This window comes from Salminus brasiliensis, chromosome 3, assembly GCF_030463535.1.
Source record: "Salminus brasiliensis chromosome 3, fSalBra1.hap2, whole genome shotgun sequence".
Classification (NCBI taxonomy): Eukaryota; Metazoa; Chordata; class Actinopteri; order Characiformes; family Bryconidae; genus Salminus; species Salminus brasiliensis.
The window spans coordinates 7,408,330-7,426,077 of NC_132880.1; the positions used below are offsets into that span (position 1 = coordinate 7,408,330).

The 17,748-nt window shown below is 41.2% G+C and overlaps 1 protein-coding gene across 8 annotated transcripts in view; it reads right to left on the bottom strand.

Annotated features, from left to right (window-relative positions):
- Window positions 1-17,748, bottom strand: part of ptk2aa (protein tyrosine kinase 2aa) — a 147,104-nt gene that overhangs the window by 4,138 nt on the left and 125,218 nt on the right. For all 8 annotated transcript variants that reach the window (XM_072675340.1, XM_072675337.1, XM_072675338.1 and 5 more), the window contains 12 exons: window positions 17,298-17,398; window positions 16,740-16,855; window positions 16,523-16,623; window positions 16,275-16,364; window positions 15,936-16,140; window positions 14,069-14,180; window positions 12,129-12,215; window positions 10,181-10,318; window positions 9,767-9,898; window positions 6,703-6,765; window positions 4,787-4,826; window positions 2,922-3,025 (listed from right to left, as the gene is read on the bottom strand). In XM_072675340.1, the coding sequence (XP_072531441.1) occupies window positions 2,922-3,025; window positions 4,787-4,826; window positions 6,703-6,765; window positions 9,767-9,898; window positions 10,181-10,318; window positions 12,129-12,215; window positions 14,069-14,180; window positions 15,936-16,140; window positions 16,275-16,364; window positions 16,523-16,623; window positions 16,740-16,855; window positions 17,298-17,398 (1,289 nt within the window). The remainder of the gene's footprint in view (window positions 1-2,921; window positions 3,026-4,786; window positions 4,827-6,702; window positions 6,766-9,766; window positions 9,899-10,180; window positions 10,319-12,128; window positions 12,216-14,068; window positions 14,181-15,935; window positions 16,141-16,274; window positions 16,365-16,522; window positions 16,624-16,739; window positions 16,856-17,297; window positions 17,399-17,748) is intronic.

Here is a 17,748-nt window from a genome sequence, read left to right on the forward strand (position 1 = left end):
CTGGACATAGTCAGCCCATTGTTCTGAGAGAAGCAGCTGCAGCAGCTCTGATCCAGTGTTTCCTTTTCTCAGGAAGAGCTTCTTGGTCAGCTCGGCATCCTTTCGGACCCGTAGCTGTGAGTCGTCTTCTCACGGTGAAGGATGGACACATCTGTGCGCCCTCTCAAAGATGAAGCTTTGTGGGCTGTTAAGGGACAGTTTTGGTGGCCTACCAGGTCTTGCATGCTTGTTAGGGGGAAACTCTTCATTATGCATGTTACTGTACTTTTATTCTCCTCAGAAATATCTCCAGAAAAGCCTGGTAGACCTGGTACTTTACGGCTGGTTTGACTGGAAATTCAATAAATGAAGGGTGGTCTTTGCTTCTGCACAGCACTGTACCATGTACCACTGGAAAAATGAACGAGATATGCCGCACTGTCCTTGCATTTTTAGGAACAGGAACACGCACATGAGTGTGAGCGCAGTGCACCCTAGTGGCTAGACCATTACTGACATACACATACACAAGTGACACACACAAGTCCTTACCCTCCAGGGCTACGTGCAACAACAGCGCAGCAAAAAGCAGGCGAGCGTGAGGGGCACGGAGGAAGGGAGGGATGCAGGAAACAGAACAGGAACAAAGAATTAATGATGCCAAAAAAGAATAAATAAATAAAAGAAAAAAAAATTAGGTACATGCAAACATTCAGAAATTCAGAAATAGTCAAAGGAGCCCCTGCAGGATTGAGTAATTTGGTGGTGAGGTGTGGTAGGAGTACATTTCTTCAGACTGTGATTACAAGATGCAGCGTATGGTGGCTGTGTAGGAGGTTTCACGTCAGAGGTTTCAAATGTACAATCAAATCCAGATGCTTTGTTTCTGCTTGTTTAATTAAAGGAAACTCAAGACATTTCTGGGCTCAAAGAGGCCTGTTGGTTCAGCTTATCTGACCAGGAGAGGGCTGTTGTGTTTGGGCTGCCGGGGTTGGAAGTGGACGATGTTCAAAACAAGGGGCCTCTCGGAGGAGGCAGCACCAAAACTGCACAGAAAGTTTAAACAAGCTAAAAAAAATAATAAAAAATAGAAGAACGGACACCGTAATTTCACCTATCCCTTGAGAAAGCTGAACTATTACATAAGAGCTGGCTGGAATTAAACATGTGGTATCGCAGTCTGTTCTGCACTGCAGCTTTGGCAGAGGTCATGACCTTGTGGAGGAGAAAAAACAACAACATTTCTACCTCGAGAGTGAATTTTCCCAGAGAGCAGAAGCACAACCGATTATTCTGTTCATCCAGAACCTACACTACTGTTCAGAACCATGCAATCCCTGGTTTTAACAAAATACCACCAAAACGGCTGCATTAAATGATTCTGAAAAAAAAGTATTACTTTACATTTACATACATTTACATTTAAATTTACACTGCATAATATTACATAAATAAGAAATACAAGTGATTGCAGACTTTTGAACATCACCATACACTACACAGCGTTCAGTACAGTAAGTGAAAACTGAAATTAGCTACTTTATTTTCTTTGCATTATTAGCTCTAAAGTTACACCAACAGACCAAAGCTATTATTTATCCAAACTTTAATTTCTTCAAAAGTCTTTTTTTAACATTTAACCATCAGTTCAATCTGTATTTTAGTTCTGTATTTCCGTAAACCTACAAATCTAAAGGGTTTTCAGATGTTTTTATTATTTACAGAATAATTAGCTGTCAATCTGTGTAAAATATACTGTGATATATATTGTACACACATTTTTAATCAAGTTATCTGCCTCTTACTAGTTTTGAAACATGAGGCAGAAATTTGGCTTGGCTGCAGGGCTGCTACAACAACCAGAAACACTGTGCAGTTTTAATGTATACCCCTGTAGTTTCACTCGCTGGTTCTATCCCGCGTGGGGTTGCCAGATTCACGATTGTTCCGAAGAGTAGTGGGTGGAAATGATTAATCTGCATGAGTATGTTTTTTTTGAGGTTCTTGCTAAATGAACCTCAGCCCCCAAACGTTTGATTTCAGACAGAAGAAAATGAAAATGAATGGCATTATGAGTGAATATTAATTCTGGTGTGACTGAAGGGGCAGAATGGCAGATTTAATGGCACGTCCCCCATGTCCTGACCAATTTTCAAGCATTCATGAGGAATATGACCTGATGGAAGATTTATATGATTTAAAATTGATGTTAATGTTAAACTGGCAATGAGCCCTGTCCATTTAGGTACAGTCTGGCATGTTAATCTTCTGAGGCAGGCATAAACACCAGCATAGCATGAAGTTTAGCTCAATTTATTTTGTGTTTTATTGTAATATTAATATTATTATTTGAATTATTACAGAGCACACTTTTCCAGACACAGAGTCCCTATTTCCCCCTCTGATGACCTGCTCTTAAGACTACAGTGATGACAGAAGTGCAGAGCGATCTTTAATGTATCCCCTGATTTTCTGGTAGTTTTACTGAGAGGGGACCTAGACTGAGAACAGTGGTGTTTTAAGAGTGTATGTAAGAGCGTGTGGGAGTGCGGTCTCGGACAGAAGAGGCCATCGGGCTTCTTGCTGATGAAGTCTTTCCCCGTTCTGCTGATGAACAGCAACTCTAGCCGCTGAGGGAAGTGAGGGAAATTCTGGCAGGTTCACGGAGTTACTTTTCCATCTGCTCTGCGCAGCAAAGCTCTGCAGTTCAAACGGTCAAGCAGTAGCACTTCAGAATAACAAGGCAAAAAAGAAAAAGAGATAAATAAACAGAAGGACATGTGATGGAAAATTGGAGAGGGAAAACCAAAGCGCATGCTTCACAGCAGGGAGGAGTTCCCGAGTAGGGTGACTTTTAAACGCGAGAGTGTTGTCCGTGCAGCGGCACTAGCTGAGCACTGAGAGCTCCATGCGTCCTGACCAAAAGCTCAAAGAAACTGTACCTTAACGCCCTCGTTGTAGCTGTCCACTGGATTGATGCTGGCCAGGCTGCCCAGGTGGCTTGGGGCTCCTGGACGAGGGGGCTTCTTGGGTGGTGCTACATGCTCTGTTAGGGAGAAAGATGAGCAGTAGTTAGAGCAGCTTAGTGAAACATTAAATATCTCTGTAACTTAAATGCAGCCTATCACCCAAGACACAGCTGGAGCTCTGAGGATAATGTAGATGCCAAATAATGGAGACTCGGCCTTAACCGATCAGCCTCAACATTAGCACCACCTGCATAATACGGCACTCCACAAGACCTCTAAAGGGCCTGTGGTATCTGGCACCACGACACTAGCAGCAGATCCTTCAAGTCCTGTAAGCCGTCAGGTGGGGACTCCATAGATTGCAGCAAAGAACTTTGGGTGCAACACACAGGTGGTTTCTTTCTTGGTACTGACCACTATGGCATTCTGGAGATGTTCTGACCCAGTCGTCTAGCACAGTTCTTCTGGTTAAAGTGGCTCATGTTCTTATGCTTGCCCATTTTTCCTGCCTTTAACACACCACCTTCAAAAACTGACTGTTGACCTGCTGCCTTATATAACCAACCTCTGACAGATGGTACTGTAGATGAAGATAACCAATGTTTTTCACATCACTGGTACTAATGTTATGGCCTTAACTGTTTAGGCATGCAGTCTGCACAGTGCTAACTGGTGGAGTATATATTAGCCTTGTGGCTTCAGTGCAAAAAAGCAGACCAAGTTTAAATTATTTGATTAATTTTTGTGTGGAAAGAAAACTGTATACATTTAATATTCCACAATTAAGGCCTAATTTAACTCATTCTGATATTGTTCATCCCTATAATATAGGGAGTCTACATTATATAGATACCAAAACCTTGTACCTCCAAAAGGTTATTCATGCAGGGATAACTGAACTGAAATCTGAATGGAATTTGTAATATAGAGAGATTTTATTCTTATTATACATAATGTTGATCTATTTAAGTTGGTCCATTCATCATGAAATGTTCACACGATGTAAACGGAAACTGGAGTTTATAAACAGTGTCAAAACATGAAAAACAAGACCAATGACAAGGCTTTGTCCTGACCCTAATGGTATGTTATAAAACAGGGTCACATAAGGACTGTATAAGGCAAATCTACTGTACATAAACTGCTCATAAATCAATGAATGTTTGTGTCAACAACCACAGACATAAAGCTGCACTTGTTTACATAAGCAACTTACATGTCTACGTGACTTATACACAAGGAATGTATATGTTAAAAATAGCTGCTGATATTAAAATAATGTGTAAAAAAAATGTGCTGAGTTTAAAGATGTAGGGGAGAGCAGGCCAGAACCACAACACTTTTTGGGTTTTCCATAAATAATATGTATTATCTACTTAATAATGTATTATTAAGTAAATAATAAATAATAAATATTTGAGCAGCATGGATAGATTTTTTATTAGGACATGCAATCTACACAAACAACTAAGGAAAATGTAACCAATATTTCCAATAGTTCTATACCATTTATAAACCTGTTATTTATAGAAACATACACTAAGTCAAGAACCATTTAGGACCCATTTAGGAAAAAAATATAAAATTTTAAGAGTGTAAAAGTAACCCTAATGCTAATGCTGTTGCTGTTGATCGGTTTCATGAGGTTGTTACAAAAGTTGAGCATTTGCACACAAGCTCTAGGGCACAATCAAAAACCGTAGCCAAATATTCTGAAGTGGAACATTAAAATAAAGTGTTTTGTGGGGGGGTTGGGTGTAAGCAGTTTTACAGTTTGAGAAACTCATGCCCAGGACTGCAGCGAGCGAGCGTGTGCGCGTGCGTGCCGGGGCCCTTACCTGCTTTGCCCACGGGCTGGTATATGTGCTGGTTTCCCGTCTGAAAGAAAATAGAAACACAAACAAGCGTTTAGAGACTTGCTGGCTGGTCTGGGCTCGCTCCTCAGGCCCTGCTTTTACTGCTGCCCACCACGGCCCCATGGGATCGTGGGCAATATGCGAGACAGAGTGCATGATCCAGTCCCTGAGGCGCTCGTGCGAACACATCAGAACATCTCCAAAACACTTTCTATCAAACACTTTTTCTTTTTGCTTTTTTTCCCCCCCGCCTGGCATACCAGCGCTTCCTGTCTTCCCCGATGTGTTCAGACAGTTCTGTAATTACTGGGAGAAAATGGGCCTGGTTTGTGGGTGCTGTTGAGCTGACGCCTGTTTTTTTCACAGATTACCCGGGTGGAGATGATGGCATGTAAAACGGCTGCTTGTGGCTGCTCTTCCCACTCGCACTCCCCTCCCCTCCCCAAGCTCCCCTCTCCATGGCCGGGCTGAAAGCGAACCCTCTCCTTAACCCTCAGAAGTTGCACTTACTGCCAGCGATAACAACTTAAAGTGTCATTTCATATCTATTATCTCTGACTGTAGCTCGCTGAAACAAGTGGATGAGAGCTGCCGAAAGATTCGAAACTCTGAATCTCTCAAATGACTGTTTGTGAGTAGAAGAGATGTTATATTATGATTCGACATGAATGTAAAGTAGCTGTTGGATCAAAACAGTCTTGTAGAACAAAAACCCACCCTTCAGACTTCATGTTTCTCAGGTTTTGACACTGAGACTAAAGGAAAACAGAAGTCTGAAATACATACTTGACTCTAAATCAATGATAAATGTCCAATAATGTAATTACATTTTAGCTATTCACCTTCAAACATGTTAGTGTTGCTGAGAGGAAACAATATTAATATAAAAAGTAGTGATTTTATGTGTTGGATTAATTTCCAAACCTATCATAAAGAAGACAATTTGTAATCTATTTGTAGTTATCCTCCAACACCTAGTTTGGCTTAATCAATGCTTCATTAAGTTAAATTATGTGTGTCAAGTTAGTCTCATTAAATCATACAAGTTAAATTAAGTTAGTTGTGTTAAATTACATTAGTTGCATCAGTTTGGCTCAGTTAAATCAGGTAAATAAAGTCATGTTAGTTAAGGGAAAACTGAGTTTGCCAAAATTAGATTATTATTAATTAGTTAAATTAAATCTGATGTGCTAAGTCAGTTATCCTAAATCAGTTAATTCAATTTGGTTCAGTTAAACCAGGTTAATAAAGTCATATTAAGTTAAATCGGGTAAATAAAGGCATATTAAGTTAAATCAGGTAAATAAAGGCATATTAAGTTAAATCAGGTAAATAAAGTAAGGTTCATTAAGTTAAATCAGGTGTGCTAAATCAGTTAAGTCAAGTTCAATTATCAGGTCAATTACATAAATGCTTGTACATTTTTACTGCAGCTATGTTTGCTGGCATTTATTCTACTCTATATAATGTTTTATTTATAAGTACAAACAACTCAAAACAATTAAGAACTATTTGCTTTGATGTTTTGACAGTAAATGCAATCTTAAATCTAACTAAATGGAATTAAATAATTACATTTAAGGAATACATCAAACATGCACATCATTTTTATCAGACAGCAGCTTTCAGCATGTTAAACACCTGGTCTTATGAATTAATTTTTATAAATAAATTCCTAACAGCTCCAGAGATAATGGCTTCCGGCGAGAAGCTTCAGCCAAGGAATGCAAATATGACAGAGCTTTCTGTATTTACAATGTAGATGAGGCAGTAATTTTGCCTCAAAGTGTTTGTGTGTGTTTATGTGTGTGCATATGAATGTACTATTGCCACCCTGCCTCCACCCCCACCACTCCTAGGCATAAAAGGAAAATAAGAAGAGAGCTTTGGGAACTCACCGGCCCCTGGAGAGCGCCGTCCTCTCGATCAATGCTGCCCCTCGAGTTCCTGGACTCTGGCTTCTGGAGACACAGCACCAGAATCATACACAGTCACATCTCACAGTTCTGAGCTCATGCATCCTCTAATACCGTTCAATTCAGCACAAGTTCTTTAACCAGTGCCCATAGTGTCAGCAGTGTGCTCAATAAACAGAACTTACACATAAAAACATTTATATAATAAAGATTATATAAGAAAAGATGTCTAATATACACACACAGTACTGTGCGGATGGTTTAGCCACCTGAGCACATTATTTAACACCACTTGTCTCAGCATTAATAAGGACAGATGAAGGTGAACATAAATGCAGTAAACAGGAACGTGAAGATCTAATGTTGAAGAAAGTAGTGGAGATCTTGTGAGCTAGTTTAAAGAACAGAGCTTGGTTCCAGGTTTCTCCTGGACGCCTCTAGTCCAGCCAGCACAGCATGGATGTGCTCGATTCCAGCAGCAGCAGCAGCAGCAGTAGCTCACCTGATTTGCCATCATTAAGCACTGATTTACCAAACCAGGTGTTGGAGGAGAACTCTAAATAATACTAGACTCTATGAGGAGAACTTTGGAGATGTTCTAATGAACACAGTGATGGAGAACCACCACCATCAGTGTTTTACTGAGCAAATAAACACTTACTGTCCAGATATGGAGCTTTTTAGTTCTAACTGTTATAGGTGCCTAAACGTCTGCACAGTGCTTATTATATTTCTATACACATATAATAAGAGCTCATCTCTTCTGATTCATCCTAAGCCCACCAAAACAACATATCACTCATATCAGGAGTACAAATCCAATAACAGTCGATAACTATTCTTCCAACACATCACAAATTTCACCCTGACTCAATTCAACTCATATCCGAGTCATACCACCCATCTGAAGACCGCCCCGCATTCCCACAAGAAAACATCTATCCGGGAACCCACACCAGACTGAACAGTTATCCAGAGAGACGGTACCGCTTTTCCAAAGCAGGATTTGAAAATGTGCATCCTCGGCGCGGAGTGCGTCCTGGCCACCGCGAGGAGAGAGTGAGGGGAGCGAGATTCCATCCTCCACAAGGAGCGAGCTGTGGCTTCCTGCTGGAGCGCCGCTTAAATGCGCCAGAGTGCAGCGTGCGGAGAAAACCCACAGCCAGCTGACTCCCGCCCCCACCACCACCTCCTCCTCTCTGCACTTGCCTTCAACTCTCCTTCTCTTCTTATTCTGCCGCTCCAGCTCCCTCTAATACGTCCCCATCCTCCCTCCCTTCCTTTTTTTCCCTTGCTTTTAAAGCGACAGTTCAGCCAACAATCTAATTTGCACTGTTTTTCCCCTCATCTCAAATGCAGTCGATCAGCCAAGACACGTGTAGCGTTAGTATGGTTCTTTAGGACAGGAGCTACAGGGCTAATGTAGCTGATAATGCCAGCATAGTTAGTAAACTTGCTTAAATGCTGTTTGACACTGTATGGATATATTGTTGTATGTCACTGTCACACCAAAACCTCCTTTCTCTCTCTCTCTCTCGCTCACTCTATATATATATATATATATATATATATATATATATATATATATATATATATATTACATTTTGTGAATCTGTGTTTTTAACATCACAATTTCTGAATGATTAATGGACCAATGGACCAATAGACTTCCATTGAAACGTAAGAAAAAAGGTTTTTGAATGATATGGACAATATATGCAAAAATAGTCAATAATACTTAATTTTGCTAGAAAAAAGGTCTGAATTTTATCTGTATTTTTTTAATCAGTCAGAAACCTCAAAATCTACTAATCTATACTGTAACATTTTACTTTACCAGTTCAACGTCATGTGGTAACAACAAACAATTGAACCAGTTCAACTCAATTCAAATGAACACCCTGAATGAAATAAATCAGGTTAGATAAACAAAAGCAACATATCTGAATCAATTCAAATCTCAAACACGGGTAAAATACCCTTTGGCTTGGTTTCATTTTTGACAATGTAAACTTTTCTTTATTAGCCTTGTGGCTCCACTACATTTGGAGTAAGGGGAACAGTGTGCACACTGAATTTGTGGACAAGCTTTCCTTTTAAATGAATGGAGCTGTATCCTTTACATATTCTTATAACCATTCATTGTCCTGCAAGTACAACGGTTTCACTCAACCTCACTGCTTCGGGCTCCCATTATTTATTTATTTATTTATTTATTTATGTATTTTTTACTGTGGTCCTTGTGGCGGTCTCATCCCAAAGGAAAAAACAACGGCAGAGCAAGAACGCCAGACCTAGAAGATGCCAAATCTGTCATGAGATTCTCACAGTTCTCAGAAAGGCATAAACCACAGGGATTTCCGTAGCTTCCCAGATCCCTGGCAGCCAAGTTGAACTATCATTAATGAACAGTATTTTCCAAAGTAGATGTGACTTAATGTTGTCCTTCCATTGTCAACTCCAATGGTCATATCTGAGAAGCCAAAAGCTGTTCTGAGACAAAAGATCTGAACGTCTAGCAAACGCAAGGGTGGTCTTTCCATCCTGAAGTACACCACATAGGCTGCGATAAATAAGCTGCTCTAAAATGGTTTCAGACTAACACTGAGGAGATGAAATGGCTTCAGCCACCACTTTATCTCACTCTTGAGGATGACCTCAAAGGTCCGTCTGATCCACAGAGGAGCATACGCCAATGCAGTCAGGATTTAGAGCTCTGTTTTTGAAAGCTGGTCTCCCTTAACGTGCGAGACGGTTCCATCTGTTTTCTCATTGAATAAAAAAACAACAACCCGAAACACACCTGTGATAAAACGAGTGTTGAGCTCAGGGTTCAGAGACGACTTCTGCACCAGGGGAAAGACAGAGAGGCTATTGAAGTGAGTGCGGAGATGAAAGGATCGAGATGTGAGGAAAAAGAAAGACACACTATCTCACTGTACTGTGGTTTCCAGTTTGTGTATGTTAAACCACAGCAGTATCTAGGGGTGTCAACTGCATGCACACCATCTGAGAAGGAGAGCCGCCATAAATAAGCTAACAGTACCAGAAAGCTCTCCTCATGCTCCAGCCAGCGCTGGTCCTCCTCCATCTGCTGCTGCTGCATCATCAGCCTTTCCTCCATCAGATGGGGTGGAAGCCCCAGACCTAGAGCTCGCATGTCTAGAGCACCTCCCTCCTGAAACACACACAAACACACACTTATTACTGCTAGCTCTAAAACTTCATCTAGCTTCTCAACCTTTAATGAAAGTTCTCACACTACATGTTGAGACAAATAGGGTTCATCTTAATTGCTGTGATCATTTGACTGCATTCAGCCACAGAAGCATTAGAGAGGTCAAGTTCTGATGTTGAATGATTAGTTATGGAACCAGCACATTCCATTCTTTTGCTAATAGTTTTTTATGATGATTTTACAGCCTGTGGAGAAGCACTAATACCGGCAGCAGAAACTCACCTCCATGTTAGGAGACCACATAGGCACGTCCTGTCTGTGGTGGTTCCAGGTCTCAAGTGGGTCTAGAACAGACGCCTGGGCCGGGTATCCTCCACCAGGCATAGAGGGCATGCCATGAGAGCCGGGATAACCGGACACCTGCGGCAGAGCAGATCGCAGGTCAAAACAAGCTCCAACGCCAACGAAAAGCAAGCACAAAATACAAGAATAACAGCTGGTTTTCCCATTCCCACTTCCAGACGGAGCTTTTTTGGCTTAAAGATATTGTGCAGATAATCCGTGGTACCACATCAAGTCCCTCCCCCTCAATCCATCAATGGTATTAACTTTTTCTTGATCCTTGACCTCTCTGAATCCTAGGGGAGTCTCCTTTAGTCTGGTCTCCTTCTCTCCCTTTCGGTGAAAGGCTACAAATGAACTGATTTAAAAATAACCATGCCCTGGCCAAGCTTTTCACATGGATTCCTTTTAGGGTAAAAAAAAAGTGAGCTCACACTGAAGTGATAACGGCAGAATTTGGAGGGAGAGTATTATTATTTTCTTTTTTTTTTGGCAGCAAATTTGTCTTGAGTCGACAATGCCAGCAGTCTTAAAGAGCCTCAGGAAATGGCTGCTGTCAGGCTGTTTTATGAGGCACCGCAGTGCTGTGAAACAGTTTAACTTCTGAGCTCTCTCCTCCTCCGCTGGCCTGGCAGAGTGGGCACAGCTTCTCGCCCTCAAGACCATGATGGAGTTTTAACCTTTGGGTTTGTACATTTATTACTGTTGGTCTTCTATACATTCATTGCAGACTATTTAAATGTTAGAGACATCATCAATCTGAAAAAGGGTTCTGTCTGTAGCCTAAAATATGAAAAGGAAAGAAGGTCCAAATAATAAATGTAATCCAAGAATAACTGCATGTGCCAACAACAGACAACATGAGAACAATGAGATGTTTACCCTGCACTGTTCATACTCACAATAGCTCAACACTGATACATTGAACTGTTCAATCACTATAGTCTTAATACTTCTGTTTAAACTCACTGGAGCCTCTACATTGCCACAGTGAACTGTTCATACCCACAATATTCCAACATGGATACACTGAACTGTTCATACTCAGTATAGTCCAATACTGATACACTGAATAGTTCATACTCTTTATAGCCTTATATGTCTGTTCACACTCACTGTAGCCTCTACACTGCCACAGTGAACTGTTCATACACACTGTATTTTAACATGGATACACTGAACTGTTCATATTCACTATAGTCCAGTACTGATACACTGAATAGTTCATACTCATTATAGCCTTATATATCTGTTCACTCTCACTGCAGCCTCTACATTGCCACAGTGAACTGTTCATACTCACTATAGCCATATACTTCTCTTCACACTCACAACAGCCTCTACACTGCCACAGTGAACTGTTCATACTCACTATATTCCAACATTGAGATATTGAACTGCTCATACTCACTATAGCCTTATACTTCTCTTCACACTCACAACAGCCTCTACACTTCCACGGTAAACTGTTCATACTTAGTACAGTCCAACACTAACACACTGAACAGGTCATACTCATTTAACCCCCACGTTGAGCTGTTCACACCCACAATATAATACTAATACACTGAACTGTTCACACTCACTATAGCCTACAGTCTACACTGAAGTGTTCATACTCACAATAGCCTACAATAAACTGTTCATAATCACTATGATCCAGACTGAACTTGCAACAGAATATGTAATGAAGAAATCCATATCAAGAATATTTGTGCAGGTCAGGGCAAGTTCTTGTTATTAGTATAAATAAATAAATAGGTTGGGGCATGACCTGGGTGTCCTCTTGCTCCAGTGGAGGAAATGTTGGGACTGAAGCAGTAATATGCATACTGGAGGGCAAGTTCTACCAGTGCTGGGGTTGATGTATTGGGATGAGTTTAGTTACCTGGTAATGGTTGTGCTGGCCTGCATGCTGAGGGCTGGGGAAGTAGCCTTCACTGGACCGGGGACTTGGATAACCTGGACGACTGGGCTGCAGGAAACAAAAGATTTTTGAAAAAAAGATGACCAAAACTGCTCTGCACAGTAATGTACTGAACACTCCTCAGTAAACTACCTTCTATTACAGGTGAGAAATTTCACAATGCACTGCTTTTGGGACATTTACTTTGTAATTATAATTGAAATCTGAAAATGTAAAAAAATGCTGGCACAGATTAACACATTGATTTGTTTTGAGATCAGATTTTCTGTGCTTTGAGGGAATTATACTGGGGGGCACCGAGAGGAAAGGAAAGGATGTTCTGAATCACGTACTACATCAAAAGTGCCAGTTACGTAACACTGCTGAAGGTAAACAGAGCTATGTAGGCCAGAACATTGGCTAGAGACAGAGCAAAGAGAAACATAGCGTTCTGCTTAGCATGAGCTTTGGAGGACATGTCTCAAATTCATCGTTTTACTACCAGAAGCAGGAGCAGGGGCAGCAGCAGCGTCCAAAAACAAAGAATGTTTCATAACACAGCACAATTAATTGCAAACACTTGTCAGGCTCTGTGGTCTATTATAGACATGCACAACCACCCACAGTTGTGGTCATCAGTTCTGATCTTCATCTCTATTTAACCCTCACCAACTATATGGAAGAAATGCTGTTTAACCTCGGTGGTCTTCGTCTCAAAACACACAGGCTTTATATTGCATTAATGCATAAATCTCCACTCTGCTGTGATTAGCTTAAAACGTTGGGATGACCAATTCCATAGAACATAGATGGAACCACCATTTATCATTTAGGGGCATTAGAAGAGATAGGATGGAAAGAAAGAAGAAGGAAACACGCAGAAACATACAGTGCCAAAGCACACACTCTGTTTTTTCCCTTCACTAAGACAATGCCATTTATCAGTAAGAAACTCAGTAGAAAAGGTTTTTCAGTAGAAAAGGTGATTCCCAACCACCGCAGAATGCCTTTAACTATATAAAGCTCCTATACTTTTGAAAACCCAATATTCTACAATTTCCTTATTTTCCCTGAAGTCCACTTACGCGGTTTTATTTACCAGAAACAGCTGCAGTTCAAGTTCCATCAGACCATTTTCCAACCCCTTTTTATCCCCCAAGAGCATCGTACACTGGAACGCTCTGTGCTGTATTCTGCACCATTGTTTTAAATCAAGGTACACATGGTGTAGCTGGCATTCTTTGCAGGCAAACACAATCTAAGCTCTGCTGTTCACGTCTTTTAGTGAGCATATTGAGTGCAGTGCAGGCTAGAAAAAGTAAGTGAACCCTTGATTTTAATAGCCAGAATTTAATAACACTTTTTTTTCAAGAGCAGTGACCTCCTTTGTCGTTTCTTTCTTCAATGTTCTTCTAATAAAAGACACAAACAAAGGGTTTTGCAGTTTGAGCTCTCTGTAGCTCTTGGTTACTCTTGGTTTCTTTCTCTCCTCTTTCGGATTCCTCACTGTGCTCTTGGAGTGATCTTAACAGGATGCCTTCTCCCTAGGGGGAGCAGCAACAGTCCTACAGTAAATCTCTATAACACATAAATCCATTCTGAGGTCTTCTGAAAGTCGTTTGCATCGCGGCACGAGTAAGACTAATGCACCCTTCTTCTTCAACAGACTTGTCAGTAATCAGACATTGTGTGTCTTTATTGATACGCATCTCATCTCCTTAACTGAAGCCTTTTGTCAATCAGGTCTTGGAGAAGTCTTTATTCCAGAGGTGTACTTACTTTTTCTGGCCTTCACTGTGGCTGTTTGCTCAGAATGCTTAAAAAAAGACATAAAGGAGTGGCCTAAAGAGCAGCAAACAGACAGGATGTGTGCTGAAAAGAAAAAAAAAAAAAAAAAAAGTGGAAGAGTGAATCGTACATACTTTAGGAGGAGCTTCGTCTGAACCACCAGAGTCCCAGGACACAGTGACCTGACGCCTCATCTCCATACGCAACCGCTCTTCCTGCTGAGCCTTTTCTTCTTCCAGAATAGTGCTGTAGAGATGGAGAGATGCAGAGATGAAAGAGCTATTTTAGTAACAGATGGGAGCCTGTGAAGAAGCTTCTAGCAACAGTCAGCGAATAACAAACTCATGAACCCCTCTGCAAATCATTATGGACATCATTTGGCCAGAGGTTTACATAAGTCTTCACTTACCCCAAAATGTTGCCAATCAGTCAAGACAGGCGCGACGCTCACTAAGATGTAATAAAACTCATGCAAACAGGATGTCAAGAAGCCCAAAAATAGACGTGTGGTTTCTGACACCGTATGCCATACGTAATGCCTGCATTTGTTCTATTTTATTTACTGAACTATGGCTTTAATGTCCACCATCCCTCTAAGAAGATTCCACATCCATCCACAAAAGACTTCAACAATGACTCCACAATGCAAGGCAATCCAACTAGGGCCTTCTAACCTTTCCAACACAGTATCCACTCAGTCAGTCAGTCCACCCAGTTCAAAAACGCCTGGACCTGGAGTGCCAATTCGGCCTTCTCCACTCCTAGAGTATAACCCCCTGTTAACAAAACCCTTAAGCAGCCTGTGAGTCCTCCTATGACACTCCTTGGCCTCCGGCCCAGGGCAGAGCTGCAGCTCCTGGGACCCCGCCAGAGGTTAACAAGGAGACGCCGCCAGGTCCCGAGAGCCTGGGTAGACTCTGGACAACATAATTGCTTAAGAAGAACACATTCCACGTTTCCATAATGTATGAATGCACTTTATCAGGACCTGGGGAATTTTACTGGCTCTCATACCGGAGCTTTCTTCATGATTTTGTGGACAGCTCTGTGTATTGTGGTAGTCCAAGGAATATGCCCTGAGCAAATGTTTGAGGATCTAGCCAAAACCAGAAGATCTTCTTCTTGTATGTTTCTGTTATTCTACTGACAATGAGAGTTCAAGACAAATGGTACTTTCCAAACAACAAGCTCTAGGACTACTCTGGCAGATGGATGCATTTAGCAATAAAACAGTGACCCCTGGTGTTTAATTGTGAACACAGCCAACCATACATACATACAGTGACAGTGGCCAGATAGCCCTTTTAATGACTGGATCCAGCTTTTGACAATTATTTGGAGACCCACTCAAAGACAAGTGTCAGCTCTGGAAGTGGAAGCTCATCGGAACTGCACTGTGGAGTGCTAGAAACATGTTCTTTGAGGTCATAACACATCATCAATATAGGGCTGCCTCTAAAAAGTTACATTGAGCATTTATAATGATTTTATTTTGACCAAACTGTAAAAAAGGGTTTACAAACGAATCTACTGTTGGTTTAAACATTAACTTTAGCATAAAGTCCCTTAAGTGTATGTGATCTAGTGTATTTATGCCAGTTAAAACACTGAAATGTGCTTTAAATAATGGCTGAAATAAGTGATTACATATGGTTTTTATCCAGTCAAGCCCAAAGTGCACAAACACACACACTAGCACTGTCAATCAATGTAAAAGTCCAGATTCTAGCCTTAACCTTCTCTTTAAATCACATATTCACTGGAAAGTCTACAACAGATTTAAAGGTGACAATAAAGGAACAAACTGCAGACGAAACTGCGTTCAAAGTATGTGGTCGTCAGTGCTGGTGGTGCAGGGTGTTTAAACACAGAGCAATGCGAATGGTTCGGCGCTATGGCAGCTTAACATTTTTTAATATCAATGCATTTTCAGCGTCGATGTCACTGACTACTGTGACTAAGCACGGCAGCCCCTACATCAATATGACCTAACAAGCTAACCTGAGTTGAGTCTTGAGTTCAGTAAAGCGTGGTCTCTTGCTGGGGTCGTAGGCCCAGCACTTGGTCATCAAGCTGTAGAGCGTGGGGGGACAGTTGTGGGGCATAGCCAAACGCTCGCCGTTCTCTATTCGACCAATGACATCATTGTTCTTCACGCCCTGGAAGGGTTTAATGCCGTACATGAGGATCTCCCACATGCACACACCTGAGGAAGAGAAAAAAATCTGGTTTAAATTTAAGTGTCTTATTGATGTTAATGGTTTAAACCAGGACTAATAAAACATGTATGGCACTGTACCAAAGACAAATATCAGTTACTGCATTAGTCCTAAAACCTACCAAACATCCACACATCACTGGCTGAGGTAAAGCGACGGAAGTTGATGGATTCTGGTGCCATCCATTTGATTGGAAGTTTCCCTTTAGAAGCTGTAAAAAGAAAATACAGAATTGTAGTGGTACATGACTATTATGGGCCACTAGGGGGTGCTATGTCCAAAGAGTCTATTCTGCTCCCAAAGCTGGGAACTTGGTGATTTTGAGATTGCTCTAGGCTTGTTAAGATGTGTGGTGAGCGGTCTCATTACCTTTATAATAGGAGCTGTCCTCCATGTACCTGGAGAGTCCAAAGTCTCCAAGTTTCACACAGTCAGCGGAAGACACCAAGACGTTTCTGGCAGCAATGTCCCTGTGGAAAAACATACACAGACACACAGATGTAAAAGAAGCAGCTTGCCGTTGAGAATGAATGACCATACTATGAGAGGTGAAGCAGTTCATTCTTCTTAGCGTTTGCTCATTCACCTGTGCACAAATCTCTTGCTCTCCAGGTAAGCCAAGGCTGTGCTCAGTTGGTAGGCAAACAGAATCAGTGTTGCCAGGTCCAGGTTGTATTTTCTTACTTGAAGGAATGATCTCAACTAAGGAAATAAAAAAATAAACAAATACAAAAAAATTAAATGTTGACCATACAAAGCCTTGAGACAATCACTGAGATATACATTGTATTGGACTTAATTATTGGGACTCCTGCTCATTCAGTGTTTCTCAGCAATAAGAGCGTTAAAGAAGTCAGAATGTTGGATGATGACCAAAAGTATAGGACGGAGCACCATCATTCCAGAGAACATATTTCCACAGCTCCACAGCTCAATGCTGGGAGCCTTTACACCCCTCTACCCCATGCCTGGCATTACACACAGTGCCAATAGTCCAATTGTATTGTAGTGCATTTGCACATCTGTGTCAGCAATTGCTGCAAATTAAAGTAGCTGAAAGTATTTATTACAAGGGGTGTCCACAAACATTTGGACATAGTAAACCTGCCTTTTCAAACTCTGTCAATAAAATTGTGTCTCTCACCTCGCCCAACGTGCAGAGCTCCATGATGATCCAGACGGGGTTCTCTGTGATTACACCAATCAACTTCACAATATGAGGATGGTCAAACTGCCTCATGGTCACTGTGAGACACGACAGCAAACAGTCAAAATTCACTCGTTTTCGTGTATCCAACACAATGGTGAGGGGTAGAGGGAATTGGTGTAGATCTGGAACTGTGTAGATCTGCAGTTTTTAACAATGCCTTCCATGATAATTCCACTGATTTTTAAAACGTGTTCATAGTGAAATGGTTAAGTAGTAAACAAAGTCATTCAGAGTGGTCTGATGTTAAACGTACGAGTCAGATTTGTTCCCAACAACGGTGACAGGAACCAGACACCCGACGCCTTTAATACTGCTAACCGTTTCCACACAGAAAATATTACAGTAGATGGTTATGAATATGAATGTGGTCAGCATACATACAATC